The sequence below is a fragment of the Myotis lucifugus genome, unplaced genomic scaffold, assembly GCF_000147115.1.
Source record: "Myotis lucifugus unplaced genomic scaffold, Myoluc2.0 scaffold_713, whole genome shotgun sequence".
Classification (NCBI taxonomy): Eukaryota; Metazoa; Chordata; class Mammalia; order Chiroptera; family Vespertilionidae; genus Myotis; species Myotis lucifugus.
In genome coordinates, this window is record NW_005871761.1 from 167,828 (window position 1) to 195,018 (window position 27,191).

General features: G+C 50.6%; 1 protein-coding gene across 3 annotated transcripts in view; it reads right to left on the reverse strand.

Moving 5' to 3' along the window:
• FUBP3 (far upstream element binding protein 3) overlaps positions 1–27,191 on the reverse strand; it is a 53,992-nt gene that overhangs the window by 3,168 nt on the left and 23,633 nt on the right. Inside the window, exons 3-17 of one of the 3 annotated variants that reach the window (XM_023746633.1) lie at positions 24,970–25,000; positions 22,464–22,513; positions 22,036–22,107; positions 20,682–20,739; positions 18,593–18,755; positions 17,020–17,118; positions 13,981–14,085; positions 12,047–12,149; positions 10,969–11,069; positions 8,737–8,878; positions 4,912–5,072; positions 4,084–4,157; positions 3,728–3,808; positions 3,445–3,521; positions 355–426 (exon numbers count right to left, since the gene is read on the reverse strand). In XM_023746633.1, coding sequence (XP_023602401.1) covers positions 355–426; positions 3,445–3,521; positions 3,728–3,808; positions 4,084–4,157; positions 4,912–5,072; positions 8,737–8,878; positions 10,969–11,069; positions 12,047–12,149; positions 13,981–14,085; positions 17,020–17,118; positions 18,593–18,755; positions 20,682–20,739; positions 22,036–22,107; positions 22,464–22,513; positions 24,970–25,000 — 1,389 coding nt within the window. Of the gene's footprint in view, positions 1–354; positions 427–3,444; positions 3,522–3,727; positions 3,809–4,083; positions 4,158–4,911; positions 5,073–8,736; positions 8,879–10,968; positions 11,070–12,046; positions 12,150–13,980; positions 14,086–17,019; positions 17,119–18,592; positions 18,756–20,681; positions 20,740–22,035; positions 22,108–22,463; positions 22,514–24,969; positions 25,004–27,191 lie in introns of all 3 variants that reach the window. The other 2 variants (XM_006105671.2, XM_014447773.2) reach the window with 2 other exon arrangements.

Consider the following 27,191-nt stretch of genomic DNA (forward strand, 5'->3'; position numbering starts at 1 on the left):
TGTAGGCTCCCTTCCCCGAGTCCCACCATGCTCTCCTCTTCACCTGCCCTGACAGAGCCAGAAAGAGCCAGGTGACGGCAAGACAGCCAGGGAACGAGAGATGGCTGGTCTGCGTCCTGGCCACACAGCTCTAAAAGGGACCAGGACAGTGGTCCCGGGTCCCCCAGTGGAGGTGCCACGCCCTTTGGGGCTCAGAAGGGGGAGGAAAGTGGGGGCGAAGGGGAAAGCAAATGGCTACACCACGTCTCCTCCCTGAGACGCAGGGCCAGGTGGGGCCAGGAACCATGCGCAGTGAAGGCTGCAGGCGGGGGCTCTGGCTGGGGACCTGGTTGTTAGGACGGCCATTGCACTCACTCTGTTTTTTGTAATAGTCTTCCCAGGCCTTGCTGTAGTCGGGCTGGCTGCTCTGCGGCTGGCTCTGCTGGCCTGTGCGAAGAACACAAAAGCAGTCAGGCCCCCAGCCTGGCGACTCCAGGCCCTGCTCTGCGCTGGCTCGCTCGCCCCTGGCCACACACCGCTCTACAGCCGCTCCAGGCCCTGTGGCCTGGGAAGAAGGTGGCAGCAGATGGCTGTGGAGGAGATATGTCAACACCCAAGAGGGCCTGTGCTCAGGCCCCACGTGTGTGTGCAACTAAGATCCCCGTGAGGCTGGGCGTGGGCAGACTGATGCCCCTCCAGGGTGACCACCGGGAACACTCCACCCCCTTCAGACGGGTGCTGTGGGTGAGCCGAGCCCGAGGGCCAGAATGACTGTCGTCTAAGCTGCTTCCTGGAGGGGCTTCAAGTGGGACACAGAGTCCAAATGGCGCCGAGCACACTCTCCGCCTGAGCTGAGCCTTCTGCTCCAAGACTGCCGGCTGCGCCTCTGCACAAGCAGAGCCGTAGAGCAAACACTCGGGAAACTGTCCGGACACTGAGCTCAAGGTCCACAAAGCAAGGGGCTGTGGCCACAACATGCATCCGACACAGGCCAGCCTTTTGCCTTCGGGGCAGGAGCAGGAGAGAGGATGTGTGGGCTCGCTCCCGCCCTCCTCCTCCGTACACAAGCCGGTGCCTTCTCTATGCAGCAGGGGCAGTAAAGACGGGCTAGGGGTAGAGTAGACTCTGCCTGCCCAGGTGCATAAAGAGCATCAAATGAACTCAGCAAGCCCTGGCCCGGTGGCTCAGTTAATCGGGATCTTTGTGCGGAGGCCAGGCTGGCTGTGTGTCTACCTAAGGCCTCTCACTGTCTGCAGGGAGAAGAGTCTGCAGCAGCACAGAGGGCCTGCCAGCAGCCACCTCACAGCATCCCTCCTGCTGGTGAACTCACTGAAGACAAAGGGGCCTGGGGCCTGGGTGTGGGCGGGGGACAGAAAAGAGGGGGGAGGGTAAGAGAGGGGAGAAGCCCCCTCACCCTCCTCTCCCACCAGGGCAGGAAGAAACTCAGACCAGGACACTAGGAGTAGGACCTGGGTGGGGGAAGGCTGGGCGTGAGGAATGTGGGCAAGCAGGGTTTTTCTTTCCAACAGATTTCACTGACCAAAACCAATTCTCAATTCCTAAACCCTCCGAGTAAAGCAAAACTCAACACAAGATACAGGCTGGTGCCCGGCCGGCGTGACTCAGTGGTTGAGCGTCAACCTGTGAACAGGAGGTCACGGTTCAATTCCCTGTCAGGGCACATGCCCAGGCTCTGGGCTCAATCCCCAGTGGGGGTGTGTGCAGGAGGCAGCCGGTCAATGACTCTCATCATTGATGTTTCTATCTCTCTCCCTCTCTCCCTTCCTCTCTGACATCAATAAAAATAAATTTTAAAAAAAGAAAAAAGAAAAAAGATGCAGGCTGCTAACAGAGGAAGAAACCAGGCATCGGCCCTGTCTTCTTCCTCATCCCGATGCTCCTCCCAACTCCTCCGGGCCTGCCCGGCGCGGGCAAGCAGCAGGCGGGCCTCTGCAGAACCACAGCCCCGGGGCTGATGTCCCCTGGGCAGAAGGACATGTTCCCTTGGGCTTCAGTGTAAAGACATATTCCCGTCCTGCCCTGGACAATGGGACAAATGTGAGGCCACCGCAGGTCACCTCACATCTTGGGGTTGCCCTCCAATGGTCAGAACAGGAGGAAACACAACAGACCAGCTCCAGGGTGAAGTGAGTCCAGTGCAACAGGAATGGTAGGGTCTAGGTCAGTGGTCGGCAAACCGCGGCTCGCGAGCCACATGCGGCTCTTTGGCCCCTTGAGTGTGGCTCTTCCACAAAATACCACGCACGGGCGCGCACATACAGTGCGACTGAAACTTCGTGGCCCATGCGCAGAAGTCAGTATTTTGTGGAAGAGCCACACTCAAGGGGCCAAAGAGCCGCATGTGGCTTGCGAGCCGCGGTTTACCGACCACAGGTCTAGGTAGTGTTAGGTGTTCATGTTGAAGTTCTTTAAAACCTTCTATATATTTAATATGTTTCATAAGAAAACACTGCAGAAGAAGAGGAAAAAATACCACCGTGCAATTTCAGAGCTTGCCGTTACTTTAGAAATCAAATCCAAACCCTTCATTTCAGACCACGAGACTGGAGCTCAGAGAAGGGGGAATGTGCCCGAGGCTGCACAGCACGGGCCTCCAGACCCCGTGGTGTCATCTAACTGTGACCATGACTAGGGTCTGGGGCAGCGCTGTCAGGCAGCACTCTGCTCCAGGGGAGGGTGGCACGCCAGGCCCCGGGCTCGGTCCCCGTGAGCAAAGCTGTGATGCCTGGTCCTGCAGCCAGGTGTGCAGGGGGGACACGCGCAGATACACCGAAGACTGCCTTCCAGACAGTCCGGCTTGAGAGGGTCAGAAAGACCCAAGGTCCGGTCTGTGTTCTGTTTTGCAGGCTATGCAAGATGGGCTCCCCCAGCCATAAAACGTAAGAATAACTCCTAACCAAGAGGGGGCCGGTCTCCTCTCTTACAATCAGCTTCCTCCCAGATGCCACCAAGCAGAGCTCTCATGTGTGCTTTCCCCAACGCCCAGGAGACAGAGACCAGGAGACAGAGAGCCTCTGAGGCGGCGCTGGAAAGAGGGAGACGGTCACCTTGCGGCCAAGGGAGGGGAGAGGGAGGGGCACCCAGCAAGCAGGGGCTGCTTAGGAGAATGCAGAGCTCAGGCAGGAGGAACCTAGGGGCTCGGCAAACCACGCCCGTGGCCACAGGCTTTCTGACCCAGAGCTCTGAGGACAGGGTGGATGGGAAAGAAAGGTCTGAGAAGATGGGCCAGCCCCCTCTGCCCCTGCCCGGCTGGAGCCAGTGCCATCGGCACAGAAGCCTCCTCTGCCGACAGCTCCTGAGGCCCCAGGAGGCTCCCTGCCATCCCCGGGAGGGGCATCCTGGGCCTGTGGGCAGAGTTGGAAGGAGAGCATTTCAGGCCCATCCCCCTCGAGCCTTCCACGGGGGCGGGGGGTGCCCAGGCCCACCTCCTCCGGAGAAACTTACTTGGGACTTGCTGTGCGGGCTGCTGCCATGCCTGGTAGGTGCTGCCCCAGCCCTGGGTCAGGAAGGCCGGAGGACCACTGCAGAGGACAAAGAGAGTCACCTTTTCTAGTGCAGGTCACACCCCCCCTCCGCACCGGGGTCCACCCCCTGTAATCCCGCTGTCTGTCTCTTTGGCACTCACCCCTCCACCCCAGGCAAGCACAACGGTCCCCCCAGCAGTGGCCAGGTGACCACGACCCCAGGCCTGACAGAACCACACGGATGAGTAGGAGCGGCCACCCACCTCACAGGGGTGCTGTGCGGGTTTCCGTTCACTTTAGCAGCAATGTTTGGGAAGCACCCTGAGCTCCGTGGAGGAAAGGTGCTGAGAGGAAGTGAAAAACGAAGTTAAAGGGCGAACAGAAAGACTTTTGCAAAAACCTCCCCTCAGTCCCAGGAGGGTGAGTGCTCCTCAGGGATGCTGCCCCTGGGAGGCCCTCACCCCCGCACTGGTCAGTGAGCTACAGATGGGCCGGAGGGACCACTGGTAAGAGGTGGGAGGAGCCCTGCCCACAGGACGTGCCCTACCAGCAGCTGGAAAGGAGGGCCTGTGGGAGGCAGGGAGGGAGCTTGCGGTCGGGGTGGACGTTAGAGACTCACTTTTGATGAGGTGCGGCAGGGGGCTGGCTGAAGGGGCTCTGTCCGAAGGCTCCAGGTGCTCCCAGACTGGTACCCTGTCATGGCAGAGGGAACGCTCACTTCCTGCTGGGGGCATCTCTGCCCTCTGCCCAGGCCCCCCAAGGCAGACCACAGCTTTTGGGGAGACAGAGCCGAGTGAAGGAATGACATCCTATGGCACTCACACTAGCCTTCCTTCCCCACAGTGGACTTGATTTCCAGAAATGGCTTCTGCCCCTTGAGTGACCAACACCACCACAGCCACTGCTGGCACCACCACATTTGCCCTGGCATGTCACCCTGGGGGAGGGACCAACCTGCTTGACTCTCCGTCAATTAGGCTGCCCACGGCTCTGTCTGCCCTTCTACGTCCCCTCTGAGGTGAGCAGTGGCCCTCTGTCCTCCATCAACACTCCCTTTCTTTCTTTATCTGCTTTGAGGTGCCTGAAACTAAAGCCAGAGTCAATGAGCGCTGCCTGCAGGGCTGGCGCCACGGCAGTGTCCGGGGCAGTACTGGGGGGAGGTTGCTGCCCCGCTGCTCATCTAAGCCTGCAGGGGACACGGCTCTAGGGCCTGAGCTGGTGGCCTTGGTGAGTTCTGCCAGAGGCTTCCTTCATCGCCTGGGCCTGGCCCTGGTAGCCCTGGGCCCCGACCTTCCCCCTCCGCAAAGTGAGAGGAGGGGCCCTCACGTGATGCGAGGATGAAAAAGGTTCAGGAAGTACAAGGTTCTGGGGAAAAACAGGTACCTTGGACATCCACCAGAAAATCCAGCTACTAGTAAGCCCGGTGGGGAAAGGGCCTTGTACGTACGCCAACTTTCTCATCTATGAGATGTCTGGCCACCTCGATCTGCTGAGGAATCCCCCTGATGGTGAATATTCGAAGGTTGGGGTCGGTGTTGGGAGGGGGGTTCCGCTGCAGCTCCACGTGTGCTCCTGACTGCTGGTTTATGCTTTTGATGTTCTCACCCCCTGTGGGCAGGAGGACACGAGACAGAAGGATGAGTAGCAGCCCAAACGCTGTGCGGGGCTCCGCTCCAGAAGACAAGGAAAGGGGATTTGCTGCACCTGCTTTCCACACCAGGCTCAGGCTGCGAAGCTGCCAGGCTGACACTACAGACACCACACCACGGGCACCCGCACCTGCTGGCTTCCTCCTCCCAGAGGCCAGGAACCAGGCACCGAGGCCCAGGGATTTGCACACAATGGAGCTCAGCCCCTGGAGGCCAGTGCCCAGTTCCCACCCCAGCCAGAGGCCTTGCCGGAAGAGGCACTCCATCCTTCTCAGCACAAGAATGGCGACCTGATGGCTCCTCTATGGCACAATGGGGTCCTTCAACCCTGCGCGGGCCACCGCACTGCTCTCCCTCCCTCCACAGGTCAGACAGACGGCCACAGGCCCCAACAATGCCCGAAGCCCACTCGGGCCTTTAATATCCCATCTCATCCTGTCACTCTCAAGTCCCTGCCTCCTCCATGGGGGTGGGGGGGACAGGTCTAGACAGAGAGGCGGCCGGAGGATGGGGGTCACAGAGGCCTGGGTGGAGCCGGGCTAATGAAAATTTAGTTGGACTCTTTGAAAAACCTGTGACAGTCCCAGTCTCTTAATGAAATTTGTGTAACAAAAGCTCCACCAGGGTAACAATGGTTTGATTCTTCTTTTGAGATTTCACAGAACTTACAGACCAGCACGGCTCAATTGGGGGGAGCCAGAATACAAGGAAAACGCCTAGTAGAGTTTTTGCAAAATTGGAAAAAGACAATCTGTGGAAAATCGGGTGCAGGGGACCAGGAAGCCCCAAATGATCAAAAGCAACGACTGAAGGCGTCTGTGACACTAACCTCACATGACATGTGTCATTTCCTTGTAACATGCCCACAGCCCTTCAACACGCTACCTGCCTCCACCCGCACTGAGGGGAGGCCTGGCTGAACCACCTGTCAGGAAGAAGTGAGCAGCGGACACCCGTCCCCTCCGAGGGACTCCACAGGGTCAAGAAGCAAAGCTGGAGCCTGGGTCCAGCGTTGCTGGCGGTGCTCACACAGGGGAAGGAAACGGAGGATTCGGATCAAGCTTTGTTCAACATCAGCTTGGGTAGATGGGGTGGCTTTACATTTAAAAGCAAATTAGAAAAAGAACTGAGCGGACCAAAGTCTTGTGTACATGGTTTTCGTAAAGCTGCGACAGTTTAAGAAAAGTGTCGGGACAGCAGTGACCAACGCAGAAAGTCCCGGGCCTGTCCCTCCCGCCCCGCACTCCCAGGGGTGAATCTGATCTTTGCATCGTGAAAAGTGAGCAGCTCTGCTCCTCGGCAGTGAAGAGCCAAGACTCAGCGGAGACCTTTCCCCGGCACTGCCGGCCGCCGCCTGGCTGTGCGCAGGAGCACAAAGGACGCGCAAGTCTGCCTGAGCCAGAGACCCTGCACCCCTCCATCCGGCGGGCACGCAGCCCAGCGGACCCACAGCCCCTCTCCCGAGGCCTTGGGAGCATGCTAATAAGGTGAGGAGGCCCCACAAAACTGCATGGGGCCGGAAGGAGTTAATTTAAGTTTATCTTCTTTCAAAATGAGGTCACCAGCTTGGCACATGGTGGCTGTCTATAGACTCATTCAGCAGTCTGCTCCATTCTTCCACCTGATGGGGGGCAGAAGCCACCCACCAGTGGCCCCCCTGGCTGGTTGTGAAATCGTAAAGCAATTAATCAAACCTGCTAAAAGGCCTGGTGACAAGAGCAGGGCTGGCCACACTATCTGTCACTATTGCTGTATTTATCATGGAAATCCAGCAGGGGCCCGGGAGGCGCAGCGTCTGCCCAAGGGCTGGCGCAGGGGGAGCAGGGCCCGACTGAGTGGGGCTCCCTCCGCTCTCCCCCTCCTCCCCATGCATCCTTCCCAAGGGGGAGGAGCACCTCATACCCAGCTCTTGTGGGTATTGAAAGCCCCCCGACCCCCAACAAAACTTTTCCTGGCTTGTCCGGGCTGCAACTGGAGCACTGGCCACGGTACCCGCGACTGCGTCCTCTGCTGTGCCTGTCCTCTGGGCGTCACTGGGATGACTGGTGGGGGAGCTGACAGAGGCTGTCCTGTGAACACCGAGGCCTCAGACTATGAGGACTGTCCCAGCAGAGGCAGTCCGGCTCTAGAGGAGACTCACATTCACAGGAAAACCTCGTTGGTAAAAACGGTTTTCACAAGGCCCAGAAACCCAGAGCTGACTCTCAACCTACGGCATCAACAGAACCAACGCTCAGGCAGCCAGGTGTAGGGCTGGGGGGCGCCTGGCTTATCGCGCATTTGGGCAGCTGACAGTATCTGCCAAGCACTTCTCAGCAGGGACACCCGCCACAGAGGAAAACAAGCCCCCATTGTTCCTACCACTTCTGAGCATCTCAGACCGACACAGACACAGACACAGGAGATCAAGGTTTGAAAAGACCATAAAACACTGCGCCGGGGCAGGGCCCATGCAGGCTCTGGGAGGTGAGTGACAGCGCAGGAGGGATGCCCACCCCACGCCAGCTCGCGAGGATGTGCCGCTTTGGTCCCAACTTTCTGTTGGTGGAGACATTCCCAAGTCACGTTCCGTGGACACTAGCACCCCTCCCACGGCGAACACAGGCCTGGGGATCACAGAACCTGCAGACACTCTGGGAGCAGACTATCATTTCCTCAAACACAACACCCAACACTAAATCCCAGTCTCCTGTTGGCACAGAGACTGTCTGGAGCAGAGAGAGAAGCTGAGCCGGCGGCTGGGGAAGGGCCCGGTGAGCCACAGACCTGCTCTCAGCGGCCTTTCTTGGTTCCCAGGCAAGGCCAGCCCCGATGAACCAGCCTGACAGCCTAGCAATCCGCCTGCTCCCTCCTGCGCTTTCCACTAACAGGTGGGAAGGAGCACACCAGCCATCACGATGGGCCGCCTCCTGCTCTCTAAAATGCCTAGAAACAACTAACAAACCTATTTTTATTTCTCCGCAGGGTGTCGTAGTGAAAGTGTTGAAAGGATAAAACCATTTTCACATGTTGTGACAATAAAGGCCAAATACCCCAACCCAGTACGTGACCCCCCTCAGAGAGCATCTTCCCTGGAGGAGATCATCTGAACTGTTCCTCTAAGTTCCTTGGAGGCGTGTTCATTACTGATCAGTCGATCCACAAACATCCAAAGGCAAACATTTAGCCCAGGGGTCCTCAAACTTTTTAAACAGGGGGCCAGTTCACTGTCCCTCAGACCGTTGGAGGGCCGAACTATAGTTTAAAAAAAACAACTATGAACAAATTCCTATGCACACTGCACATATCTTATTTTAAAGTAAAAAAACAAAACGGGAACAAATACAATATTTGTATTTGCACGTGGCCCGAGGGCCGTAGTTTGAGGACCCCTGATTTAGCCTTTTCAACAACGAAGCTGCTTCACCAGGCAGTGGGCCCTACGGATCATCTGTCGCACGCCCTGCCCCATTCACGAGAAGGTCCCCCGCACAGCAGGGCCCCCGCAGAAGGCAGCTGATGCTACAGACCGGGTGCCTTCAGGCAAGCGCCAGCCTCCACGCCCTGCGTTGGAGGTATGTGACCCATGTGCTCTCGGGTTAAACAGCGGAGAGGGAACATAAACGCCAGCAGCTGCCTCTCACCTTTGCCTATGACGAGGCCACACTTATCTGCGGGCACCGTGTATGTTATCTCCTGGATGCCGCCAGGGGTTCCCATGCTCCAGTCGCCACGGCCACGGCCTCGTCCTCGGGCGACTGCGAGGCCTCCAAAGCCATCCCTTTCCTGGGAAAGGAGCAAAGCTCAGGTGAAGATTCCTGCCACTGCCACCAGCACCACTTCCATCCCAGGGAGGAGGTGCAGTGACAGGATGTAATCAGTGCCACAAATCAGGACCTGAGCATCATTCCACATTTCAAATGGTGACGGCTCTTTAAAAGCAGAATTAACACAAATCACAGGTGTGTTCAAGGAGCACACACGACGATAAATGCGTGTGCTACATAAACAGCACGAACAGACCTGACCAAACAGGGCAGATATGAACTCCTAGGTCCGAAGCCCAGTGCCCTTTTCCCTGGAGTTTGCATTACGGGGCCCTAATCCACAGGGTCAGAGGTGACTTTCTTTTCAATGAAGCTGCCCTTTCCCGGGGGCGAACACATGGTGGGCCTACCAGAAACCAGATACTCGATGCTGAAGAGCTACGGCCATTTGCAGTGACACATGAGTGACACTGGATGACTTCTGACCTTCCCTGACGAGACTGCTGTGAGGAACTATTCACACACTGCTACATGAGTCAGAACACCTTGCAACCCAACCAGCAAAAAGGATAAAAGGATTTTAAAGAAAAACCGGCCCTAGCTGGTTTGGCTCAGTGGATAGAGTGTCGGCCTGTGCACTGCAGGGTCCTGGGTTCGATTCCCGTCAAAGGCACATGCCTGGGTTGCGGGCTTGATCCCCAGTAGGGGGCATGTAGGAGGCAGCCAATGGATGATTCTCTCTCATCATTGATGTTTCTATCTTTCTCTCCCTCTCCCTTCCTCTCTGAAATCAATAAAAAATATATTTAAAAGAAAAAAAAGAAAAACTGGTTGTCCCACTCCCCAGAGGGAGGGAGGGACCAAGCCAAGCTGGTGCACGGTCGGGGCCGGAGAAGTCTCTGACTCATTCTCGCACCCCCCCCTCCCCAGGGAGCAAAACCCACATCGGGCACCTAACAGAGGAAGCTCATTCCCGAGCCCCTCTGGAGCGGCAGCATTTAAACCCTTTCAACTTGGAGGGAAAGCCCAGCTCCTTTCATGGGAGGGAGAAGCTGAAAGGTTCAATATGGTCAAGAAACGTGTTGGCAAAACCTGCCCATATCAATTATAAGAAAATTGAACATTTAACCAGAATCTACACCAGCAGAAAGCAGAGGTCACTGGAGTGACCTTTCTTCTTGCATTCTGCTTTTATGAGAGACCCAGGACAAACACACAAGTGATCTAGAGACTTATGTTAAAACACACACACACACACACACACACACACACAGCCATTTGCTGGGTGTGCCACAGGGTCTCGTGGACAAGACTGCCTCCTCCTCATCTCACAGCCTCTGCAGTTCTGGGCTCATGCCCTCTTACTAGTAAAAAGGATGTGAGAGGTCCCTTAGTGACTCTTTTTAGAACTTGTCTAATCCTAAGAATGGCCTGGGATTTAGCTACAGCTGAGACCCAAACCCCTGCCTTGGGTATTTTGGTCCTACAGATCCTGGTAGATTCTACAAACTTGCTACTCCCGCCTGTACTCCCAGGTGACTTGGGGGACCACCTGGTGCAAAACCGCTTGCTGTTGAGGATACTTGGCCTAGACAGGCTCAAAGCCTTATCCAAGGTCCCGTGGCCAATGGCAGAGCTGGACAACAATTTCTCATGCTTTCTTCAGCTCCAATCACCCTCAAACTTCCTCAGCCCTACACACCTGGGGGACATGCCAATCTACCATCCGCTACAGAGGTTCCCAGGGCTACTAGCAAGGGGGGCAGGAGGAGATGCTAACAACAGCACACAAGGCCGCTCCCTTTCCAGATGAGGAGCCTGGAATCCAGGGCATGAAGACAGCTTGAAGCCTCTGTGGGCCTGAAGTGCTTTCTAAAGTTAAGGTGATACTTGGCTTATAGTCTTAAATTAAGTGCTCAGCTGTTTGAAACTTGGGATCTGCACTGCATTTCCCCCAGTTAACTAGTCCGAAAACCTAACTCCTGGGACAACCAAGGCAGTAGAGTCACAAACCAGCAGGAAGGAGCAGCCCCAGAGCCCCACCGGCTAGAGCCCCGTGTGGCACCTGCCCCTATGGCCAGTGAGGTGAACCCACACAGCCAGACCCACCTGGGCTGTAAGAATCAGCTCGTTGATGACATGCGCTGCGTGCTGACATCGGTCCGGGGGTCCCATGACCTGTGCCGCTCTCTCTGGACTAATTCCATCGTCTGTGAACAAGGCAAGTGGTGGGATTAGGACGCCCAGCTTCAGACAGAGACGCAGGTCAATCTGATTTGCCATCAATATTCCTCCCAGTGCCAGAGTGCTGGCCCGTCACCAGGTTCAGGGCCTTTCGCTGGGGAAAGGACTGCGCCTTTGTGCATGGCCCTTGCCAACACTTACGCAATTACAGACATTTAAAGGAGATATCATTAAAGAAGAAAACAAAACAAAACACAAACATAAAAACCCCAAGGAAAATAGAGTTGAGTTATAGCAATATTTTCCCAAAATTAGCCCATCACCATGTTTTATCATCTTTAGAGAAATAAAGAAAATAAGACACTGTAGATAAGTTTGCTTATAAAGATAAACTTCAAAAATTTAAAGAATTGTTCTTTATTCCAAAATGTCCCTTTTTTAATGGTTTTATCTTTAATTTTATAAAATTACAATAACAGATTTTTTAGAAGTTTTTAATTGGCAAAATTAAAAACTGGAAATGCTATGTTGATTTCCCCCGATTTTATTAGCCTAAGGAGGGGGGGTGCCTGGAAACCCGGGTGCAGAGTGCTCAGGCACAAGGGTAACCAAACCAACAAACCCAAAGGAAGAAATGAGGGCCTGCAGGAGAGCCCTAGAATCGGGCATTTGGTAACAGAATGTTGCAAAAGACAGAAAAAGAAACAGAGGTAGAGAAAGGGAGAAAAGAACACAAATGGGCTGGTTACAAAATCCTGTTTGTGAGGGTTTTCTAATGAAAGGATTTCTTAAACATTTATCTTTATTGTTGAAAGTATTACAGATGTCCCCTTTGTCCCCCCACTGACCTCCACCCGCCCTCCTCAGGCCTTCCCCTCACTATTGTCTGTGTCCATGGGTTATGCACCTATGCATATAAGTTCTTTGGTTAATTTCTTCCTGCAATCCGCCCCCCCCCTCCCCCCCCCCAATTAAAGGATTTTTGAGAACTACCAAAACCAACCTGGTTTGAACTGAATCCTCACACCAGCGTCATTCTGGATCTTTTTGATCATTTCCCCATTTCTTCCTATTACAATCCCGACAGCAAACCTAGGCACAGACACCTGAGCAATGAGAAACAGCCTCATCAGAACTTTTGGCAAACCTGGCTTTTCTCAATGGATGTGCGTGTGTGTGTAACTTGATTTGTATTACAGTGCATTCCTGGAAGTGATATAATAAACCATATTTTTTCCCTTTTAAGAACAATTTTGTGGTTAATGATTGCATTTCTGTCTGCTAAATGCATCCAGTAAGTCTGAGACTTAATCAAAACAGTTATAAAAATGAAGAAAAGCAAGAATAAACTGTATACATAGATAAAAGATTTAAAATGACAAATTTTTCTTCTAAACTCTATGAAATAAGCATAAGTATGTCATAAACATTCATAGTGGTCCTTCAAAATATGTTTTTCAGCCCTAGCCTCTTTGGCTCAGTGGATAAAGTGTTGGCCTGCGGACTGAAGGGTCCCGGGTTTAATTCCAGTCAAGGGCACATACCTCAGTTGCAAGATCGATCAGGGCCCTGGTCGGGGCGTGTGCACGAGGCAACCAATTGATGTGCTACTCTCACATCGATGTTTCTCTGTGTCTTCCCCCACCCCCCTGCATCCCTCCATTCTCTTTAAAAATCCATGGAAAAATATCCTTGGGTGAGGATTAACAAAAAAGATATATATAACATTTATCATCTTAACCATTCATAATTACACAATTCAGTGGTATTAAATATATTCACAATATTGTGTAACCACCCCAGATATCTATACCCTAGACCAGTGGTCGGCAAACTCATTAGTCAACAGAGCCAAATATCAACAGGACAACGATTGAAATTTCTTTTGAGAGCCAAATTTTTTAAACTTAAACTATAGAGGTAGGTACATTGTCATGAACTTAATTAGGGTACTCCTAAGCTGGCCTTTGCTAAAAACGTCCTCAATCTGACTGAGGTACGTTCGCTGAGGTCGACCCCTTCCAACTCTCCCATCCACACTGGTCTTGTAGACTTGTTTCAGATAGAGGAGTGTGGATGGGAGAGTTAGAAGGAGTCGACCTCAGCAAACGTACCTCAAAACAATGTACCTCCCCTGCGTATCCCGTTGCCCAACCGAACGACCGACCCCCCCACTTCTTCTAATGCCACTTCTTCAAATAGACTCGCCCAGGCCGAAAACTGACTTCTGCGCATGGGCCACGAAATTTCAATCGCACTGTACGTGCGCACCCACATGTGGTATTTTGTGGAAGAGCCACACTCAAGGGGCCAAAGAGCCGCATGTGGCTCGCGAGCCGCAGTTTGCCGACCATTGCCCTAGACCTTTTCATCATCCCCAGTAAAAACTCTCTATGCATTAAATAGTAGCTCCTGCTTTCCCCAGCCTCTGGTAACCTCCATTCTATTTCCTGACTCCAGATGTGCCTATTCTAGGTCTAAGTGGAATCACACAAGGTCTATCCTCTGTATCTGGCTTGTTTTAGAAGCATAATGATGGCAAGGTCCATCCATATTGTAGCATGATCAAAACTTCCTTCTGAAGGGTAGATGCTGGTCCCATTCCATCTCATCAATAAATGTGGTTCCCAAGTTTGATACAAGCACAGCACAGATCACCGAGAAAACGTGGCCTCTGGTCTCCACCTGGGCAGTGGGATAAGCTTTGAAGCAAAACTTCAAAACCAGGGGATGGCCCCAAGCCCCAAGAGCATGCAGCGGCTCCCTCACTATGGCTGTCTCAGTCTCACGCCCACCCTGAGAAGTAAGCGTCCCGGTAGGATTTCACAGATGAGACAAAAATGAAATAGCTTGCTCAAGATTAAAGAGCCAACAGACGTGTGACCTACGACCTTAATCCTAATCTCGTTTGCCTGCTAACCTGGGATTCAAGCATACCTCTATGCTGCCTCCTCCCATCCGGGAGGCGAAGTCACCGCGCACACCTCGGAAGTCAGCTTGGTCTTTTTCTCGGATGATCTCTAACACCATTTCTCTTGCTTGCTGTGTAAACACAGATCAAAGACGTTATGGAACACAAAGTCCTAAAAAAAGACATGACACCAGGTACAACTTCAACATCAGACCCTCTTATGTTGGGCTTAAAGACTCAGAAGGTGCTCAGCAATACTCCCTTATTCTATTATTATTATATGGGACAGGGGCAGGCTGCTGCTTAGGGTCGCATATATCAATTCTTAAATGACATAGTTTTTCTTACACTGCCCAAAATGCTCAGGTAAGGGTCCACTGTCTTGAAAGCCATAGTAGGACCAGCACATTTGTGCTGGTTTGAACTTGCTTCCTGTGGCCTCCAGGTGTTCCCAGCAGCCATTTGTTAGTGAGGGGAGGGTTTTTCTGAGAGCTCTGACTGTGGGCAGGTTCCAGAAGAAAGACATTACCAAGGCGGCTATCACAACGGAGCTCCAGGAAGGTAAAGGGAAAAGGCCAGCCCTGGAGCCCAGAGAACCTCCCAGCATTCAGAGATCATATCCGATTACTGCCTGGCAAGTCGACCCCCAGGCCTGACGGTCTCCAAGGCACACGCAGTGTCCTCTCCCCAAAGGACACACTTGTTAGTCTACCTGTCCACGCCAGCCCCAGCCCCACAGGATCTGCACTAAGGATCACCTGTACCTAACAACTCAAGGCCATGTGGGAACTCAGACTGAGTCTTGGTTCTGGAAAAACCAAACCAAACCAAATCAAAACAACCGTCTCCCCTGACCAACCCCCAAACAGCAATTAGGGTCTCAGGACTCAGAGAACTCTGAACATGGACTGGCTCAAGAGATATTATGGGGTCACTGTCATTTTCTCTGGCCTGGTTACATAGCAAAAAGTTCTTATTCTTAGCAGACACATGCTGTAGGATTTAGGGGTGGAGAGTCACAATACCTGCCACTTACATATAAATGGTAAAACAAAATAAACAAATGCATGCATATGAATGGCAAAATGATAGGTAGGATGAGGTTATACAGATATTTGCTATGCTAGCTTTGCAAATTTTCTAGATGTTTGAAGTTTCTCATAATAAAAAGTTGGAGAAAGAAAAAATACCCCAAATAACAATTTACCCTAAATACAATAGCTGCTCCTCCCCCCAAAATGTGGAGTACATTAAATAAACACCAGTACTAAAAACCATGTTACAATTATTTTCCTGCAAATTCATGAAACATCAATGAGATAAGCTCTTTGCTCAGGTATTTTTTTCTACCACAGATAAAACCAAAGGTTCCAGAAGAGAAGGCAGTGGAGAGCTGCTGGGAGACGGGCTCTGTTGCCAGCATTCTCGGGGAACGCCCGCCCTCCAGTTCCTTCCAGACTTCCCCATATCACGCATGGAGCCCGCCAGCCGGACTGGATAAGCCAACTGAAGAAAGGTTAGATGCCATCTGACTTTTTAAAAGCCCACCTGTTCCCAAAGAGGTTAGGGACCCTGGGGGAGGAAAGCCAGGGGGTCCTGGCTTGCAGGAGGGGGTGAAGGGCTGCAGCACTGCCTGGGCCTAAGGCAGTGGTCGGCAAACTCATTAGTCAACAGAGCCAAATATCAACAGTACAACGATTGAAATTTCTTTTGAGAGCCAAATTTTTAAAACTTAAACTATATAGGTAGGTACACTGTTATTAACTTAATTAGGGTACTCCTAAGCTGGCCTTTGCTAAAAACATCCTCAATCTGATTGAGGTACGTTCGCTGAGGTCGACCCCTTCCAACTCTCCCATCCACACTCGTCTTGTATATTTGTTTCGTCCATCTCCTTTCCAAAAACCGACTTCTGCGCATGGGCCACGAAGTTTCAATTGCACTGTACGTGTGTGCCTGCACGTGGTATTTTGTGGAAGAGCCACACTCAAGGGGCCAAAGAGCCGCATGTGGCTCCAAAGCCGGTTTGCCGACCACTGGCCTAAGGGAAGAAGCCATTGTAATCACTGCCTTCCACTCTGTTTTGAAACCACTGTTTTACAAATGTTCCTTGAAAAAGCAACAATGATACCAATTTGAGTTTGACTGACAGTGTTAAGAACTGGGGGAAGTATTTTCCTGAGTCAGGTAACCTCCACTTCATCCACGCCCCAAAGCTCCTGCAGAGGAACAGCTGCCTGACGGACTGGCTCACCCAGGAGGTCACCCTGGAGCTACACTAAGTGCAGCAAAGACAAGGAGGGTCGCAGAGGCAGAAGAGAGTGTTCCTATTTCACAGGCACAGACACGCTACACCCACAGCCCACACACGTTCCTGCTAACAGTAAGGGCAAAACCACCCCAGGTGATGTAAAACCAAGTCCCTCACTGCTCTTAGCAACTGGGACTGTCCTCTGTGGCCAGGAGCTCAGACACAGGATGCTTGCTAGATGGGCACACATGCCTCGGGGGTTGCTGGCACCTTTGCTTACTTCCCACACCAGCTGGAGCTCTTGCAAAAATGGGTTGAGCATCAACCCATGAACTAAGAGGTCGCTGGTTCGATTCCCAGTCAGGGCACATGCCCAGGGTTGTGGGCTCGATCCCTGGTGGGGGGCGTGCAGGAGGCAGCCAATCGATGTTTCTCTCTCATAGATGTTTCTTTCTCTCTATCCCTCTCCCTTCTTCTCTCTAAAATCAATTAAAAAAAATTTTTTTAAGAGTTGAGAGAACAAGCAAATAAAAGCCAAATGGAGCCTGCATCTGAGCTGATAGGTAACAAGTCGAAAACTGCATCTGAGCAGTGCTACGCCATCCAACAAAACCTGCATTTATGGAAATGCTCCAAATATACACTGCCCATGACATGTAGCCCGAGCACTTGAAATATAGCCAGTATCAACGAAGAACTCATTGTCTACTTAATTTTAATTATAGCCACACGTGGCCAGTGGCTCTGACATTGAGCAACACAACCCTAGATTCTTTCATCACACCCAGGACCCGCCCGCTCGCTTCTTGCCTACCTGTACTTTAAAGGGGTCTCCAGTGATGCGAAGAGGCTTGTCTGCTCCCGTAGGCAGCGGGCCGTCCTGGATCATGACCATTTTCACACCCGTCCGCTCCTGTGGACGCACACACAGGTACACTCCTCACCGCCATGGATGAACATGCAGGAGGGTACAAGACGCTGCCGGGGGCCGGGTCACGTCCACAGAAGACATGTCCTTCCTACCACAGAGCATTGCCCTCTGACCCGGCCATGAGGCTGGCCTCTGAGACTGCGGACATCCAGACCGTGCTAGAGAGCTTCCAAGTGTGACACAGAAATACTCCCCACTCTCCTCCTGTCCAGTCTCTAGAACATCTAGATACAAATGAGCCTTTTCTATGGAATGCCAGGCCCTCAGCTGAGCACTCGATCGAATATCACCCAGTAAGGGCTTGTGCCCAGCACACGAGGCCAGTGTGCCATCCCCGGTGAGGAGGCTCGGACAGGAAGCTGCCCAAGAGCGGTCCAGAGCTGATGAGTGGAGGCCACAATTTGGATTCTGGGAGTCCAAACCCTGAACTCTTCGAGCACACACGAGAACAGCGGTTCTCAACCTGTGGGTCTCGAACAATGAAAATACATCCTGCATATCAGATATTTACATGACAATTCATAACAGTAGCAAAATTACGGTTATGAAGTAGCAATGAAAATAATTTTATGGTTGGGGGTCACCACAACATGAGGAACTGTATTAAAGGGTCGCAGCATTAGGAAGGTTGAGAACCACTGCACTAGAGTGTCTTCGCAGTCCGAGGACTGGGCGAGGAGGGAGCACAGAGGCGGGCCACAACCCCTGCCCTGCAACTTCAAAAGCCCCAGAGCTTGGAAATAAACGTTTGTTCATAACTGATTGGGCAGCAAAACTGACCTGAACTCATGGAAGCATCTTTCTAGTCACTCTCCTGAGTGTGCTATTGTTCTGTTTGGCTATGGAAATAAGCATTTGGCTACAGGGTGCAGCGCGGAACTGGCTGGGGTGTTAAATTCTGAGCCATGTTCGGCCCCACGAGTCTCAGATGAGGGATTCTACAGCCAACAGCAGCTAATGTTCACGGAGCACTTGCTCAGTGAGAGGCTCGGTGCGCAGGGTCTCATTTAAATATGAAATAACGGGTATTACTTCAGCTTCATTACAAGTGAGGCTGGCACTGCCCTGCGCTCAGACGAGGACCCGGCCCTTTGAAAAATGCATGAACACATTTAAGCTCCCACGACTGGCGCAGGCAGTGCTGCTGGCTCTGGATGCAGATCTTCACCCGAGATGCTGTCACGTGATGGTACCAGAGCTTCACCACCACAATGGCTGCTACGAGTTCACGAAGCCCCAGGACCGACATCATCGCTGGCACCAGGCCTGGCGACAGTGAGTGTCCAGAAAACAGCAGTCGAATGGAGGAAGCATGGAACCACTCGGGCAGGGGTTGAGGGGAGCTCTGGCCCGTGGCAGGCACAGCCAGGTCAACCGGGGGAAGTGAGTGTAATGACAAAACCTCCCAAACCAGGAAGGTGAGGAAGACAAAGGCCTCTGCTCAGGGCTCACATACCTGCAACTGCTTTATAGTTTCCCCTCCTTTGCCGATGACCAGACCCACTTTAGATGCGGGGATGAGGATCTCCTGGATTGTGCTGTTGCCGTCTATGTCATTGTGAAAGCCGGGCCCATTCCGACAGCGGTCCACAATCTGCCCCAGGAGTCGCTTGGCTTGTCTTTGGGAGGGAAGAGAACCACAAGGACAGTGGCATTAAGTGAACGCTGCACCGGGGAACACATGAAGGAGTCAAGGCAGCCCTCGTCCAGCTCCAGCTCCTGCCCCCACAACCCGGGAAGTCTCTGCCATCCGCCAAGCTACTGGGCTGGAATTTAAAAACAATGCACACAATACCACGTCCCGACACGGCCCCCTTTCAAGTGTGCCCTCTGCTTGTGCCTGGGTCTTGTATTCACTCCACCAACATGACTCTTCTCCTGTTGGAATGTCAGCTGCACCGGTGGCAGAGGCCACCGCTGAACCCTCTGCAGCTCGCTGTTCCCCAATCCAGAGCGTATACACTCAACAGATATTGGTTAAGTAAGGACATGAGAGAAAGAAATGAGAAAGATGGGAAGAAAGAAAGCAAGGGTTAGTAGTCATTTGAATGCCCAAATGCCAAATTTCTCCATCACCAACCAGACTGCCCTGATTTCTGAGCCGATTTTAAGGCTCCGCATCACCAGGTGGGTTTCACGGGGGGAAAACGAGGCGGCAGTGCCCTGGCGCAGGTCCACAGCCATACACACCTGCTTTGCGCTTTTCCCGTTGGACGTGCAGGGCCCCACATTTCATATGCACTGCTATTTTGTGCTGATTTATCAGGAGGTGGAGGAAAGCTACAATGTTGAAACAGCACATCTCAGCCTAAGGAGGTCATCGGTCAGGCCAATTTCCTTTTCTGCACCAGAATCTCCCCTGGCTGTTACGTGCATTATTTATTCTTCAAATCACCAGCACAATCTATTTTTTGGTTCCTCTAATAGGGAACATTTCTGCTACTAAAAAGACTGGCTGGACTGTGCACCGAAAAAAGCAAAATTGTTTCTTCCTTAAGTTATAATCCGTGGCCTCCACTGCTTGGGCAGGACAGGAAGCAGGAATAGAAGAGTGGGAGGAAAGAAGAAAAAGGCAGGAAATAGATGTTGCCCTTTGTGGTCTTGAGTCTTTGTGTGTCTTCCCAGTTACTGCAGCTTCTTAGTATTGCGCTTGTGTACTAGATTAACCTGTGCCGGAAGCAAAGTGCCTGGACACCAGAAACCATCCCGCTTGCCCTGTAATGCACACCTGCCAGTCTGATTATTCTGGTCCACCGCTTGCTCTGTTACAGCAAAACACGAGGGTTTAACCTCATCTCGACTCCCTGAGAAATGGAAACAATAAGAGCCCTACCTATTGAGCTCGACATAATCTCAGCGCCCTACCCCCAAATGCAATGCTGCTCAGTAGACTGAAAGAGGAAAGTGAGCAGAAGCGAAGTTAGTACATCCCTTTCCCCACGAGGCTCTTGGGTTTATGAGGCCTCCACCTGGTCCGAGGCTCCACCACGCAGGAATGCAACGCTAGATTTCAGGCGGTCACAAGGGCCCCAAAAGCCGAAACACGCCCTGGCCGGTCCATGTGGCCCTCTGAGTGGAGCATTGGCCAGGAAGTCAATTCATTGGGCTCACAAGTATCAGAAGAGCAATGGGATCACACTCAGGCCGAGGACCTGGCACCAGGATTCCCAAAGGTTCACAAAGTGAGAGGCTCACTACTCCACACCTGTTCAGGTAAAGGAGGTATTATGAGGAAAAAGTGGGGTGATTAGAGCATTCAGGCGGGTGGAGGCACACTCTTTAGAACCCGGTGTATGAAGTAGGTGTTATGACAGCTGTGAGGATTCTGCAGGGTTTTTAAAAAGGTGATACCGTGTGTGTTTAGGTAACAGAAAAACTCCCCTGGTGTGGCAGCCTCCTAGATCCTTCTCTACAGAAGCACCTGCTTTTGTGGCCAGACTGTAGCACAGATCGAAAGTGTTCAATAACAGTTTGCCCTTCCATTTCTCCCCGTTTGGGGAAGGAGGAAGAAGAGTGAAAGGAGAAAGTAAATAAAATAAACTTACTCAATACTTTCTGGGGTTCCGGTAAGTACACAGGGCCTCTCTGGAATCCCAGAACTCTCTATAAGAAGAATCAAGAAGACGAGGTGTGTTGGTGGGCATCAGGCAACCATGCACCTTGCCTCTGTGTAAGGCGGTCTCTGGGCTGGTGCCTACACCGGCCCCACAGAAGCCCAGGCTCCCAGAAAAAGACAGTCTGCTTCTGCTTGTGGACAGAATGTTAACTGGTAGCTGTACCCTGAGATTCTCAAAGTAGAAACGAGTCCCTAGGGGAAGGTGGGAGAATGCAGCAGAGGTTTGTGAGTTGATCCTAATTCCCAACTTCAACTTCACTTCCGACCCACTGTGTGCTAGTAAATGTGTGAGTCACTTAACCGCTATTCCCCAGTTTCTCTATTTGCAGAGTCGTTTACTGGTGGTTATTTGCAAACAGCTCTGAGGCACACTAGTAAGAAATGTCATGGGTTCGTATCCCACTGCTGCCACCAAAGGGGAAAAAAAAGAAATGTCATGGTATGCACATTGGACTACGGCCAGTTACTGTGTGATATCCTGATCGGTGACATCGATGTCGAACTGGTTCTGGGCCATTTGACAAGAAAGGGAAGTCTTACTTTCCAACACCACACATGACACGTTACTTTGTTCCTAAAAACACTGCCTCTTAACATTTTTACTCAAAAAAGAGAGAAACAGCTAACACCAGTTACTGCCTTCAAGACATTATACTAGTAAGTATCCTTTAAAATGACAAACATTTCTCTAGTCAAATGTCCTTTAAATGCCCTCCTTCACTATGGAAAGAGATGAAACTCAAATTAGATAAAACGATAAATAAAATATAAGCTCTTCTTCTCAATCTGACTCTCTCCGTAATGCAGTCAAGATGGACCCAGCTGGGAAAGGTCCTCAACTGTGTTCAACATGTGCTAATTCAGCCAGAGCCGCCAGGGGCCTCTTTCCACAAAGGGCAGGGACGGTGCGAGCCAGGGGAGCCGGTGAGCAATCCCCAGGAGTGACCCCAAAGCCACAGGCCCCCTGCAGGCCCCACTGTGTCTGGCATAACATTCTGGTGCAGAAAACAGGTCCTAGAGTGGTGGGTGTTTGGGAGGGGCCAGGCCAGGCCACAGAACTGTGGAAGGTCTCCAACGAGGTCAGAGGGGCAGCCTCGCCGCTGAGCCTGCTTCTGCTCTGCTTCCCTCCTGGGAGTCCAGCTCCAGAAGTGCAAGAAAGCAGCAATCACATATACTTACCCAGGTTCCTACACTTCTAGCAACAAGCAAAGTACTGAATCTGGAAAACTTTGCATAACACTCATTTCTACCAAACTGAGATCTATGAAAAAAGCAGCCCTTACCTGAAGCAATCTGAATTTTGCAACCAGATTCTGTTTGAATCCGTGAAATCTGCTCACCTCCCCTGCCAATAACTGAAACAAATTGAACAGGGTCAGAATATGCCCCCCATCCATATTTAACCATGCATGGATGACTTAATTCAACCAACATTCACACGTGGCTCACAGCCAGACAAATCAGGCTGGCTTCAGCAAGGCCACAGCAACCATATGGGAAACACAGCAGACAGAGGGTGCTCGAGCTCGAGGAAGGAGAGTGGGTGGTGGGAGAGTGCAGGGTGACCTCCGCCTGGACAGAGGCCTGCAGCGCTAGGGGACTGGAGAACAGTGTGCAAAAGCATTCTACTAAAGGTGACGCTCATGCTGAGAGGGGGAGGGAAATAAAAGGGACAGGAATTAGGGGGAAAGTGCAACACGTGGATACTTACTGAATCCAACCATTTTATCAGGCACTTTGAATTCTTCTGTTATTACTGCCCTAAAACAAAGAACATTTTGGAAAACTATATAGAAGAATTCTGAAGCCACTTTAGGTTCCCCAAATTTCCCATGCTGACCATGTTGGAAGATAAGGCTTAAAGAAATCGTGCCAACTTGGCCAACAGGTCCATAACCATCTACAAGGGGCACCATCTGATGAATCTCTTGGTCAATCACTCATTGAAAAGATCAAGCCTCGCCCTGGCCGGGCAGCTCAGTTGGTTAGAGTATCATCCCGAAATGCCAAGGTTGTGGGTTCGATCCCCAGTGAGGGTGCAGACAAGAATCAACCAATGAATGCATGAATAAGTGGGACAACAAATCCATGTTTCTCTCTCTCTCAAAAAAAAGAAAAGAAAAGAAAAAAGATCCAAGCTTCCATCACCTTGTGTCAGCGGCAGAAACCTCTGGGCGTTCATTAAAACCATCAACTCCTCTCACACTGCCTTTTCTTTATACAGCGACAGTGTCCAGGAGTGGGGCTCAGTACTGAAAGGTCATCAAGGCCAGGACCCTTACAGATCCTTTGGGAAGTGGGGGGAAGTTAGACTTCTTGCTGGTGTCCTTTCCAGATGAAGAAATACCTCTTTGTGTTGCTTCCTGGCCTCCCTCTAATTTTTCTGTCTTTTAGGGTGAGACGCCCCAAATGGAGCCAGTATCCAGCGGAGGCCTAATCAGTGTTGACCAGGACAGAATAATGACCTGTTACTCTGCAAAGTACTCCTGTTAAATGCTATCCCCTCCATTATGTGCTTGCTTTTTTTTTTTTTAAACAACTATTGCACTGGCTCTTTCAAACAAACCGTCAAATTTGCCATATAGAGTATTGTGGACAATATCCAATTTGCCCAACACCCCGGGAAGCAATTAAATCTAAACATTTATCTTAGGAGGAAGCTAAATGCAAGTAGTTTAAAAAAAAAAAAAGATAAGCATTTTTAAACATCTCGCACACAGCTGGATTTTTACCCATCATGGAAAGAATTGAATAAAGTGCATGTTTTTAGGGAAAGTGCAGCACTTAGAAGAAATGCAATAGCATAAATAGCACTTGTCACTGTATCATCATGATGAGAGCAAACTGTCTTTTCCTCGTGGAGTTTACATCCTCAGGTTTATATATGCCCAGGGATTCTCTCTGCCTCTTGGGATCTTCAGTTCACCCCGAAATCAGGCAAGTCTGGGCTTCCTAACCAGTAACTGTGGATGCTGGTGCTAAACCTTAGCGGGCCTAACATCCTGCAAGGGTCCCTGTTCCAGGTGAAAGGCCACAGTGTTCCTGTCTGCGTAGCTAAGAGACTGCTGCTCACGTGTGTAGCACAAACTATCTATTCTCAAAAATAATACTGGGGAATTTACTAGAAGAGGTTCAACACTATCACAATACAAAATGTCACAAAACTCAGCCCCCGGGAACAATTTTAGCAGACTCTCACTGAGGAGGAAACATATCAAGATGAACTGCTTTGGGCCTCTAGCAAGACAAAGCTCTATTTTAAATGCAAGGCTGAAACTTGTCTAATGCACAAAGTATTATCATTTTGGAAAGTAAAATCCTGATTAATTAAGGTCTTATAGGAAAGTTACATTTGATACTAACAACTTTATTTAAATTACTTTAATTCATTAAAAAACAAAGCAAACAAGGAAACAACAAAAAACCCAGGATAAATCTTCTGATTAACTGACACCTGGTGATTTCTAGAAACTCCCTAAGAATTGTGTAGCATACAAGAGAATATAACTATCCTTGCTGGTGAAGGTTAAGGATATGTTACAGTAATGGGTACAAAACACACAATTTCATCCATTACAAGGAGAAGCTAAGGAGTAGTTTCCAGTATGTTTTATCCTTTTTAAAGGGTAACAATGTGACCACAATACCCTATCTTACAGACTGACCTTTTTTAAGCCCAGAGGTCTTTTCATTTTTCTAATCCTCAATGTTTAAGGGAAGGCTGTGAGAGGCAACTGAGGCAGGGATCAACTGGGTACCTATCCAAGGTTCTCTGGCAAGTCCCTGTCACTATGGCGGGTGCGGTTCCTGGCCTCCCAGGCTCCTGATTCCTTGAGGACCAAAAGCTGTACCTTCACTTGGAAAAGAACCTGTTTTCTGAAGTGAAGAGGTTAAGGGTTCATAAAACACCGAGAAAAACGTTAAAACAAGAGGGAAAATGTCATTGTCTCATTTCAAATGAAATGTATGTGAGCAGAACGAATAGCCCCAACATTCTAGAAGTCTTTTAAGTTTACATGCACTAACGGCTGATCTTTAAGACGCTGTGTTAGTTTATCCTTTGAGCTTAAAAAGGGCTACAAAAACTTAAGTCTTAAAGATTAGCCCATGGTTTTCCACACTCTCAACCTCTGACTTTCTAACACTCTAGTACAGATGGTGGATCAATAAACAATTAGAAATGATCAATAAATAATAAAACATAACCCACTGCTTACCTTTGATGTACCAAGGCCCCTAACTGGTTACCTACTGTGGCAGAGAGAAAGAGAAAAGAAAAATCAAAGCATTAGCACGGATAAACTAACTCCATCCTTACACAAGTTCTTACCATTTCAAGGGGAAAAAAGAAAGGCAGGAAGAAAGCAAATAGTAATTTAGGCTCAGTGGCTGAAATGAATGCGTTATATGATATGAAACAGGAGGGGACGTCTTGATCAGCACAGTCTCTAACCCAGTGTCCAGCTGAACGCAGGATAAGAAATTGATCTGTGTGTCCACATGCTGAGAAGCCTGGGAGAAAATCCTGCTTGCCTAAATCCCTCTCACTTCCTACCTCCCTCCTGCTCTGGATCCAAACTCAATGTAAAGATACCGAGGGCTCCTTCTTTCTCTTTTAAAACAAATGAGAAGATCTGACCCGCTACTCAGGAGCATTGTTAGGGACGGCCCCATGGCAGCTGCAGTCACTAAGACCATGCACATATGCTCCTGCCGGCCATCGGGTGCCCCCATTCGCCCCACCCTCCCAGGAGCATAAACTCAAGGAGAGGATCTGGCTTCCTCCCTCCTCGGGCCTCTTCACTGACCCGTCCAGCAATCTGTGAGACGCTCAGAATGAACAACTCCTGCCTTTCAAGCCCATTTCACAGGGACAACAGTGCCAAACAGCCTCTGACTGTGAAACCGGCTCTGTAGTCACATCCCCACAGAACCACCTCAGCTCTGCTTTTTATTTCAGTTCCTCCTCTTTCAGCTGTCGTTGAGTGTCTCCGTCACTGCTTAGCAAAAACGATTCTGTGGGGTTTCTCTCCTGGCAAATGCAGCCCAGGAAACACCGTCAGCAGACAGTGGCACAGTATAAATCCTACACGTACTACAAGAAACGGAATGAGCCTTATAATGTGCTAACGAGAGCATTCAAAAACACGACTAGGGAAAGTTCTAAGCAGGACAGATAGGAGATAAGTGCGAAGGATCAATGACATGAAGCTCAGAACAGAGAGTGACATGGGTTAGCATCTGAAATACAGGACTCCAATTGCTCTTCCTTTTGCTAAAACTTGACCGTCTTTCTCTGACTGGACAGGAACTGGTCGTAAAAAGAAGCCAGATGCTGCTATTTTAAAAGGAGAAGAAACACCTAGAGAAATAATGCCAGCAAAAAGTAAATGAAGCTACTGAGTCAATACCATATTTCTTCTGGATCAATAGCAAGATAATGGTCTGCAGCCAAAATATTGACATTATATACTATTAACCTGCTTATCTCAGGGATAAGAGTTGTTTTTCATCGACTCTTAAATTTTTCTTTTTGCATTCCAGTTTGCACATGATACACACTCTGGCTTGGGGACTCTCACTCCACGTGAAAACTGGACAATTAGCAGCTTAGGGAAGAAATCCTCACCACACACTCAGCCCCTGAATGTGTGCGAGAGGAAGGCCCATCACCTAAGGCAGTGGGAATGACAGAAAAAGCCCGACAGAGTGCCCTCCAGCTGGGTTAGCTGTCCCGTTGAAGGTCAAGCTCAGCTTCCCTGCTCCTGCCAGAATTCTTCTCTTAGGGGCACAGAATCCACTGAAGACTGAGGAACTAAAATGGCTGGAAATGATGAGAACACAGAGGAGAGGTGCCTGTTCCCTAAACAGATCGTGCCTCCTGGCCTGCGTGCTGTGCAGTTAAGACTTGTCAAAAGGCTGACGATCTCCAGCTATTTCAGACAGAAGCACACAGAAAGAGTAAAGGGCAAGGCTACCGTAAAGAACTCCATGAGATCTGGGGAGCATTCGAAGGCTCCTGGTCAAAAAGCCATTTGAAATTTTGTGCTTATCACAGAAAAGGAAATTTCTTTTTGGTGACAAAAGTATGTGTCACAGGTACCACGCACGGTGTCATTTCTGATGGCCAACTGCTCTGCTGACAAGTGAAGGTGCTTACAAACCAAAAACATGAGTGCACACACCATCAGCACAAACGGATGGACTGCTGAGAGCCACACCACCCAGGAAGGAAATCAATTCAAATCCAGACCCAACTCAGTTAGTGGACTCTTAAGAATAAATGCTCTCCATCCTCCATGCCCATGCCGTAGCCAAGGCTGAAACGCTTGATTTAAAGTTGTACTCCCTTCAAAAACATTCCCATTTGGTGCCTAAAAATGAAAAGCGGCAGTTAGGCAAGGGGCACTGGGCACTCACTCAGCACACACTGATAATG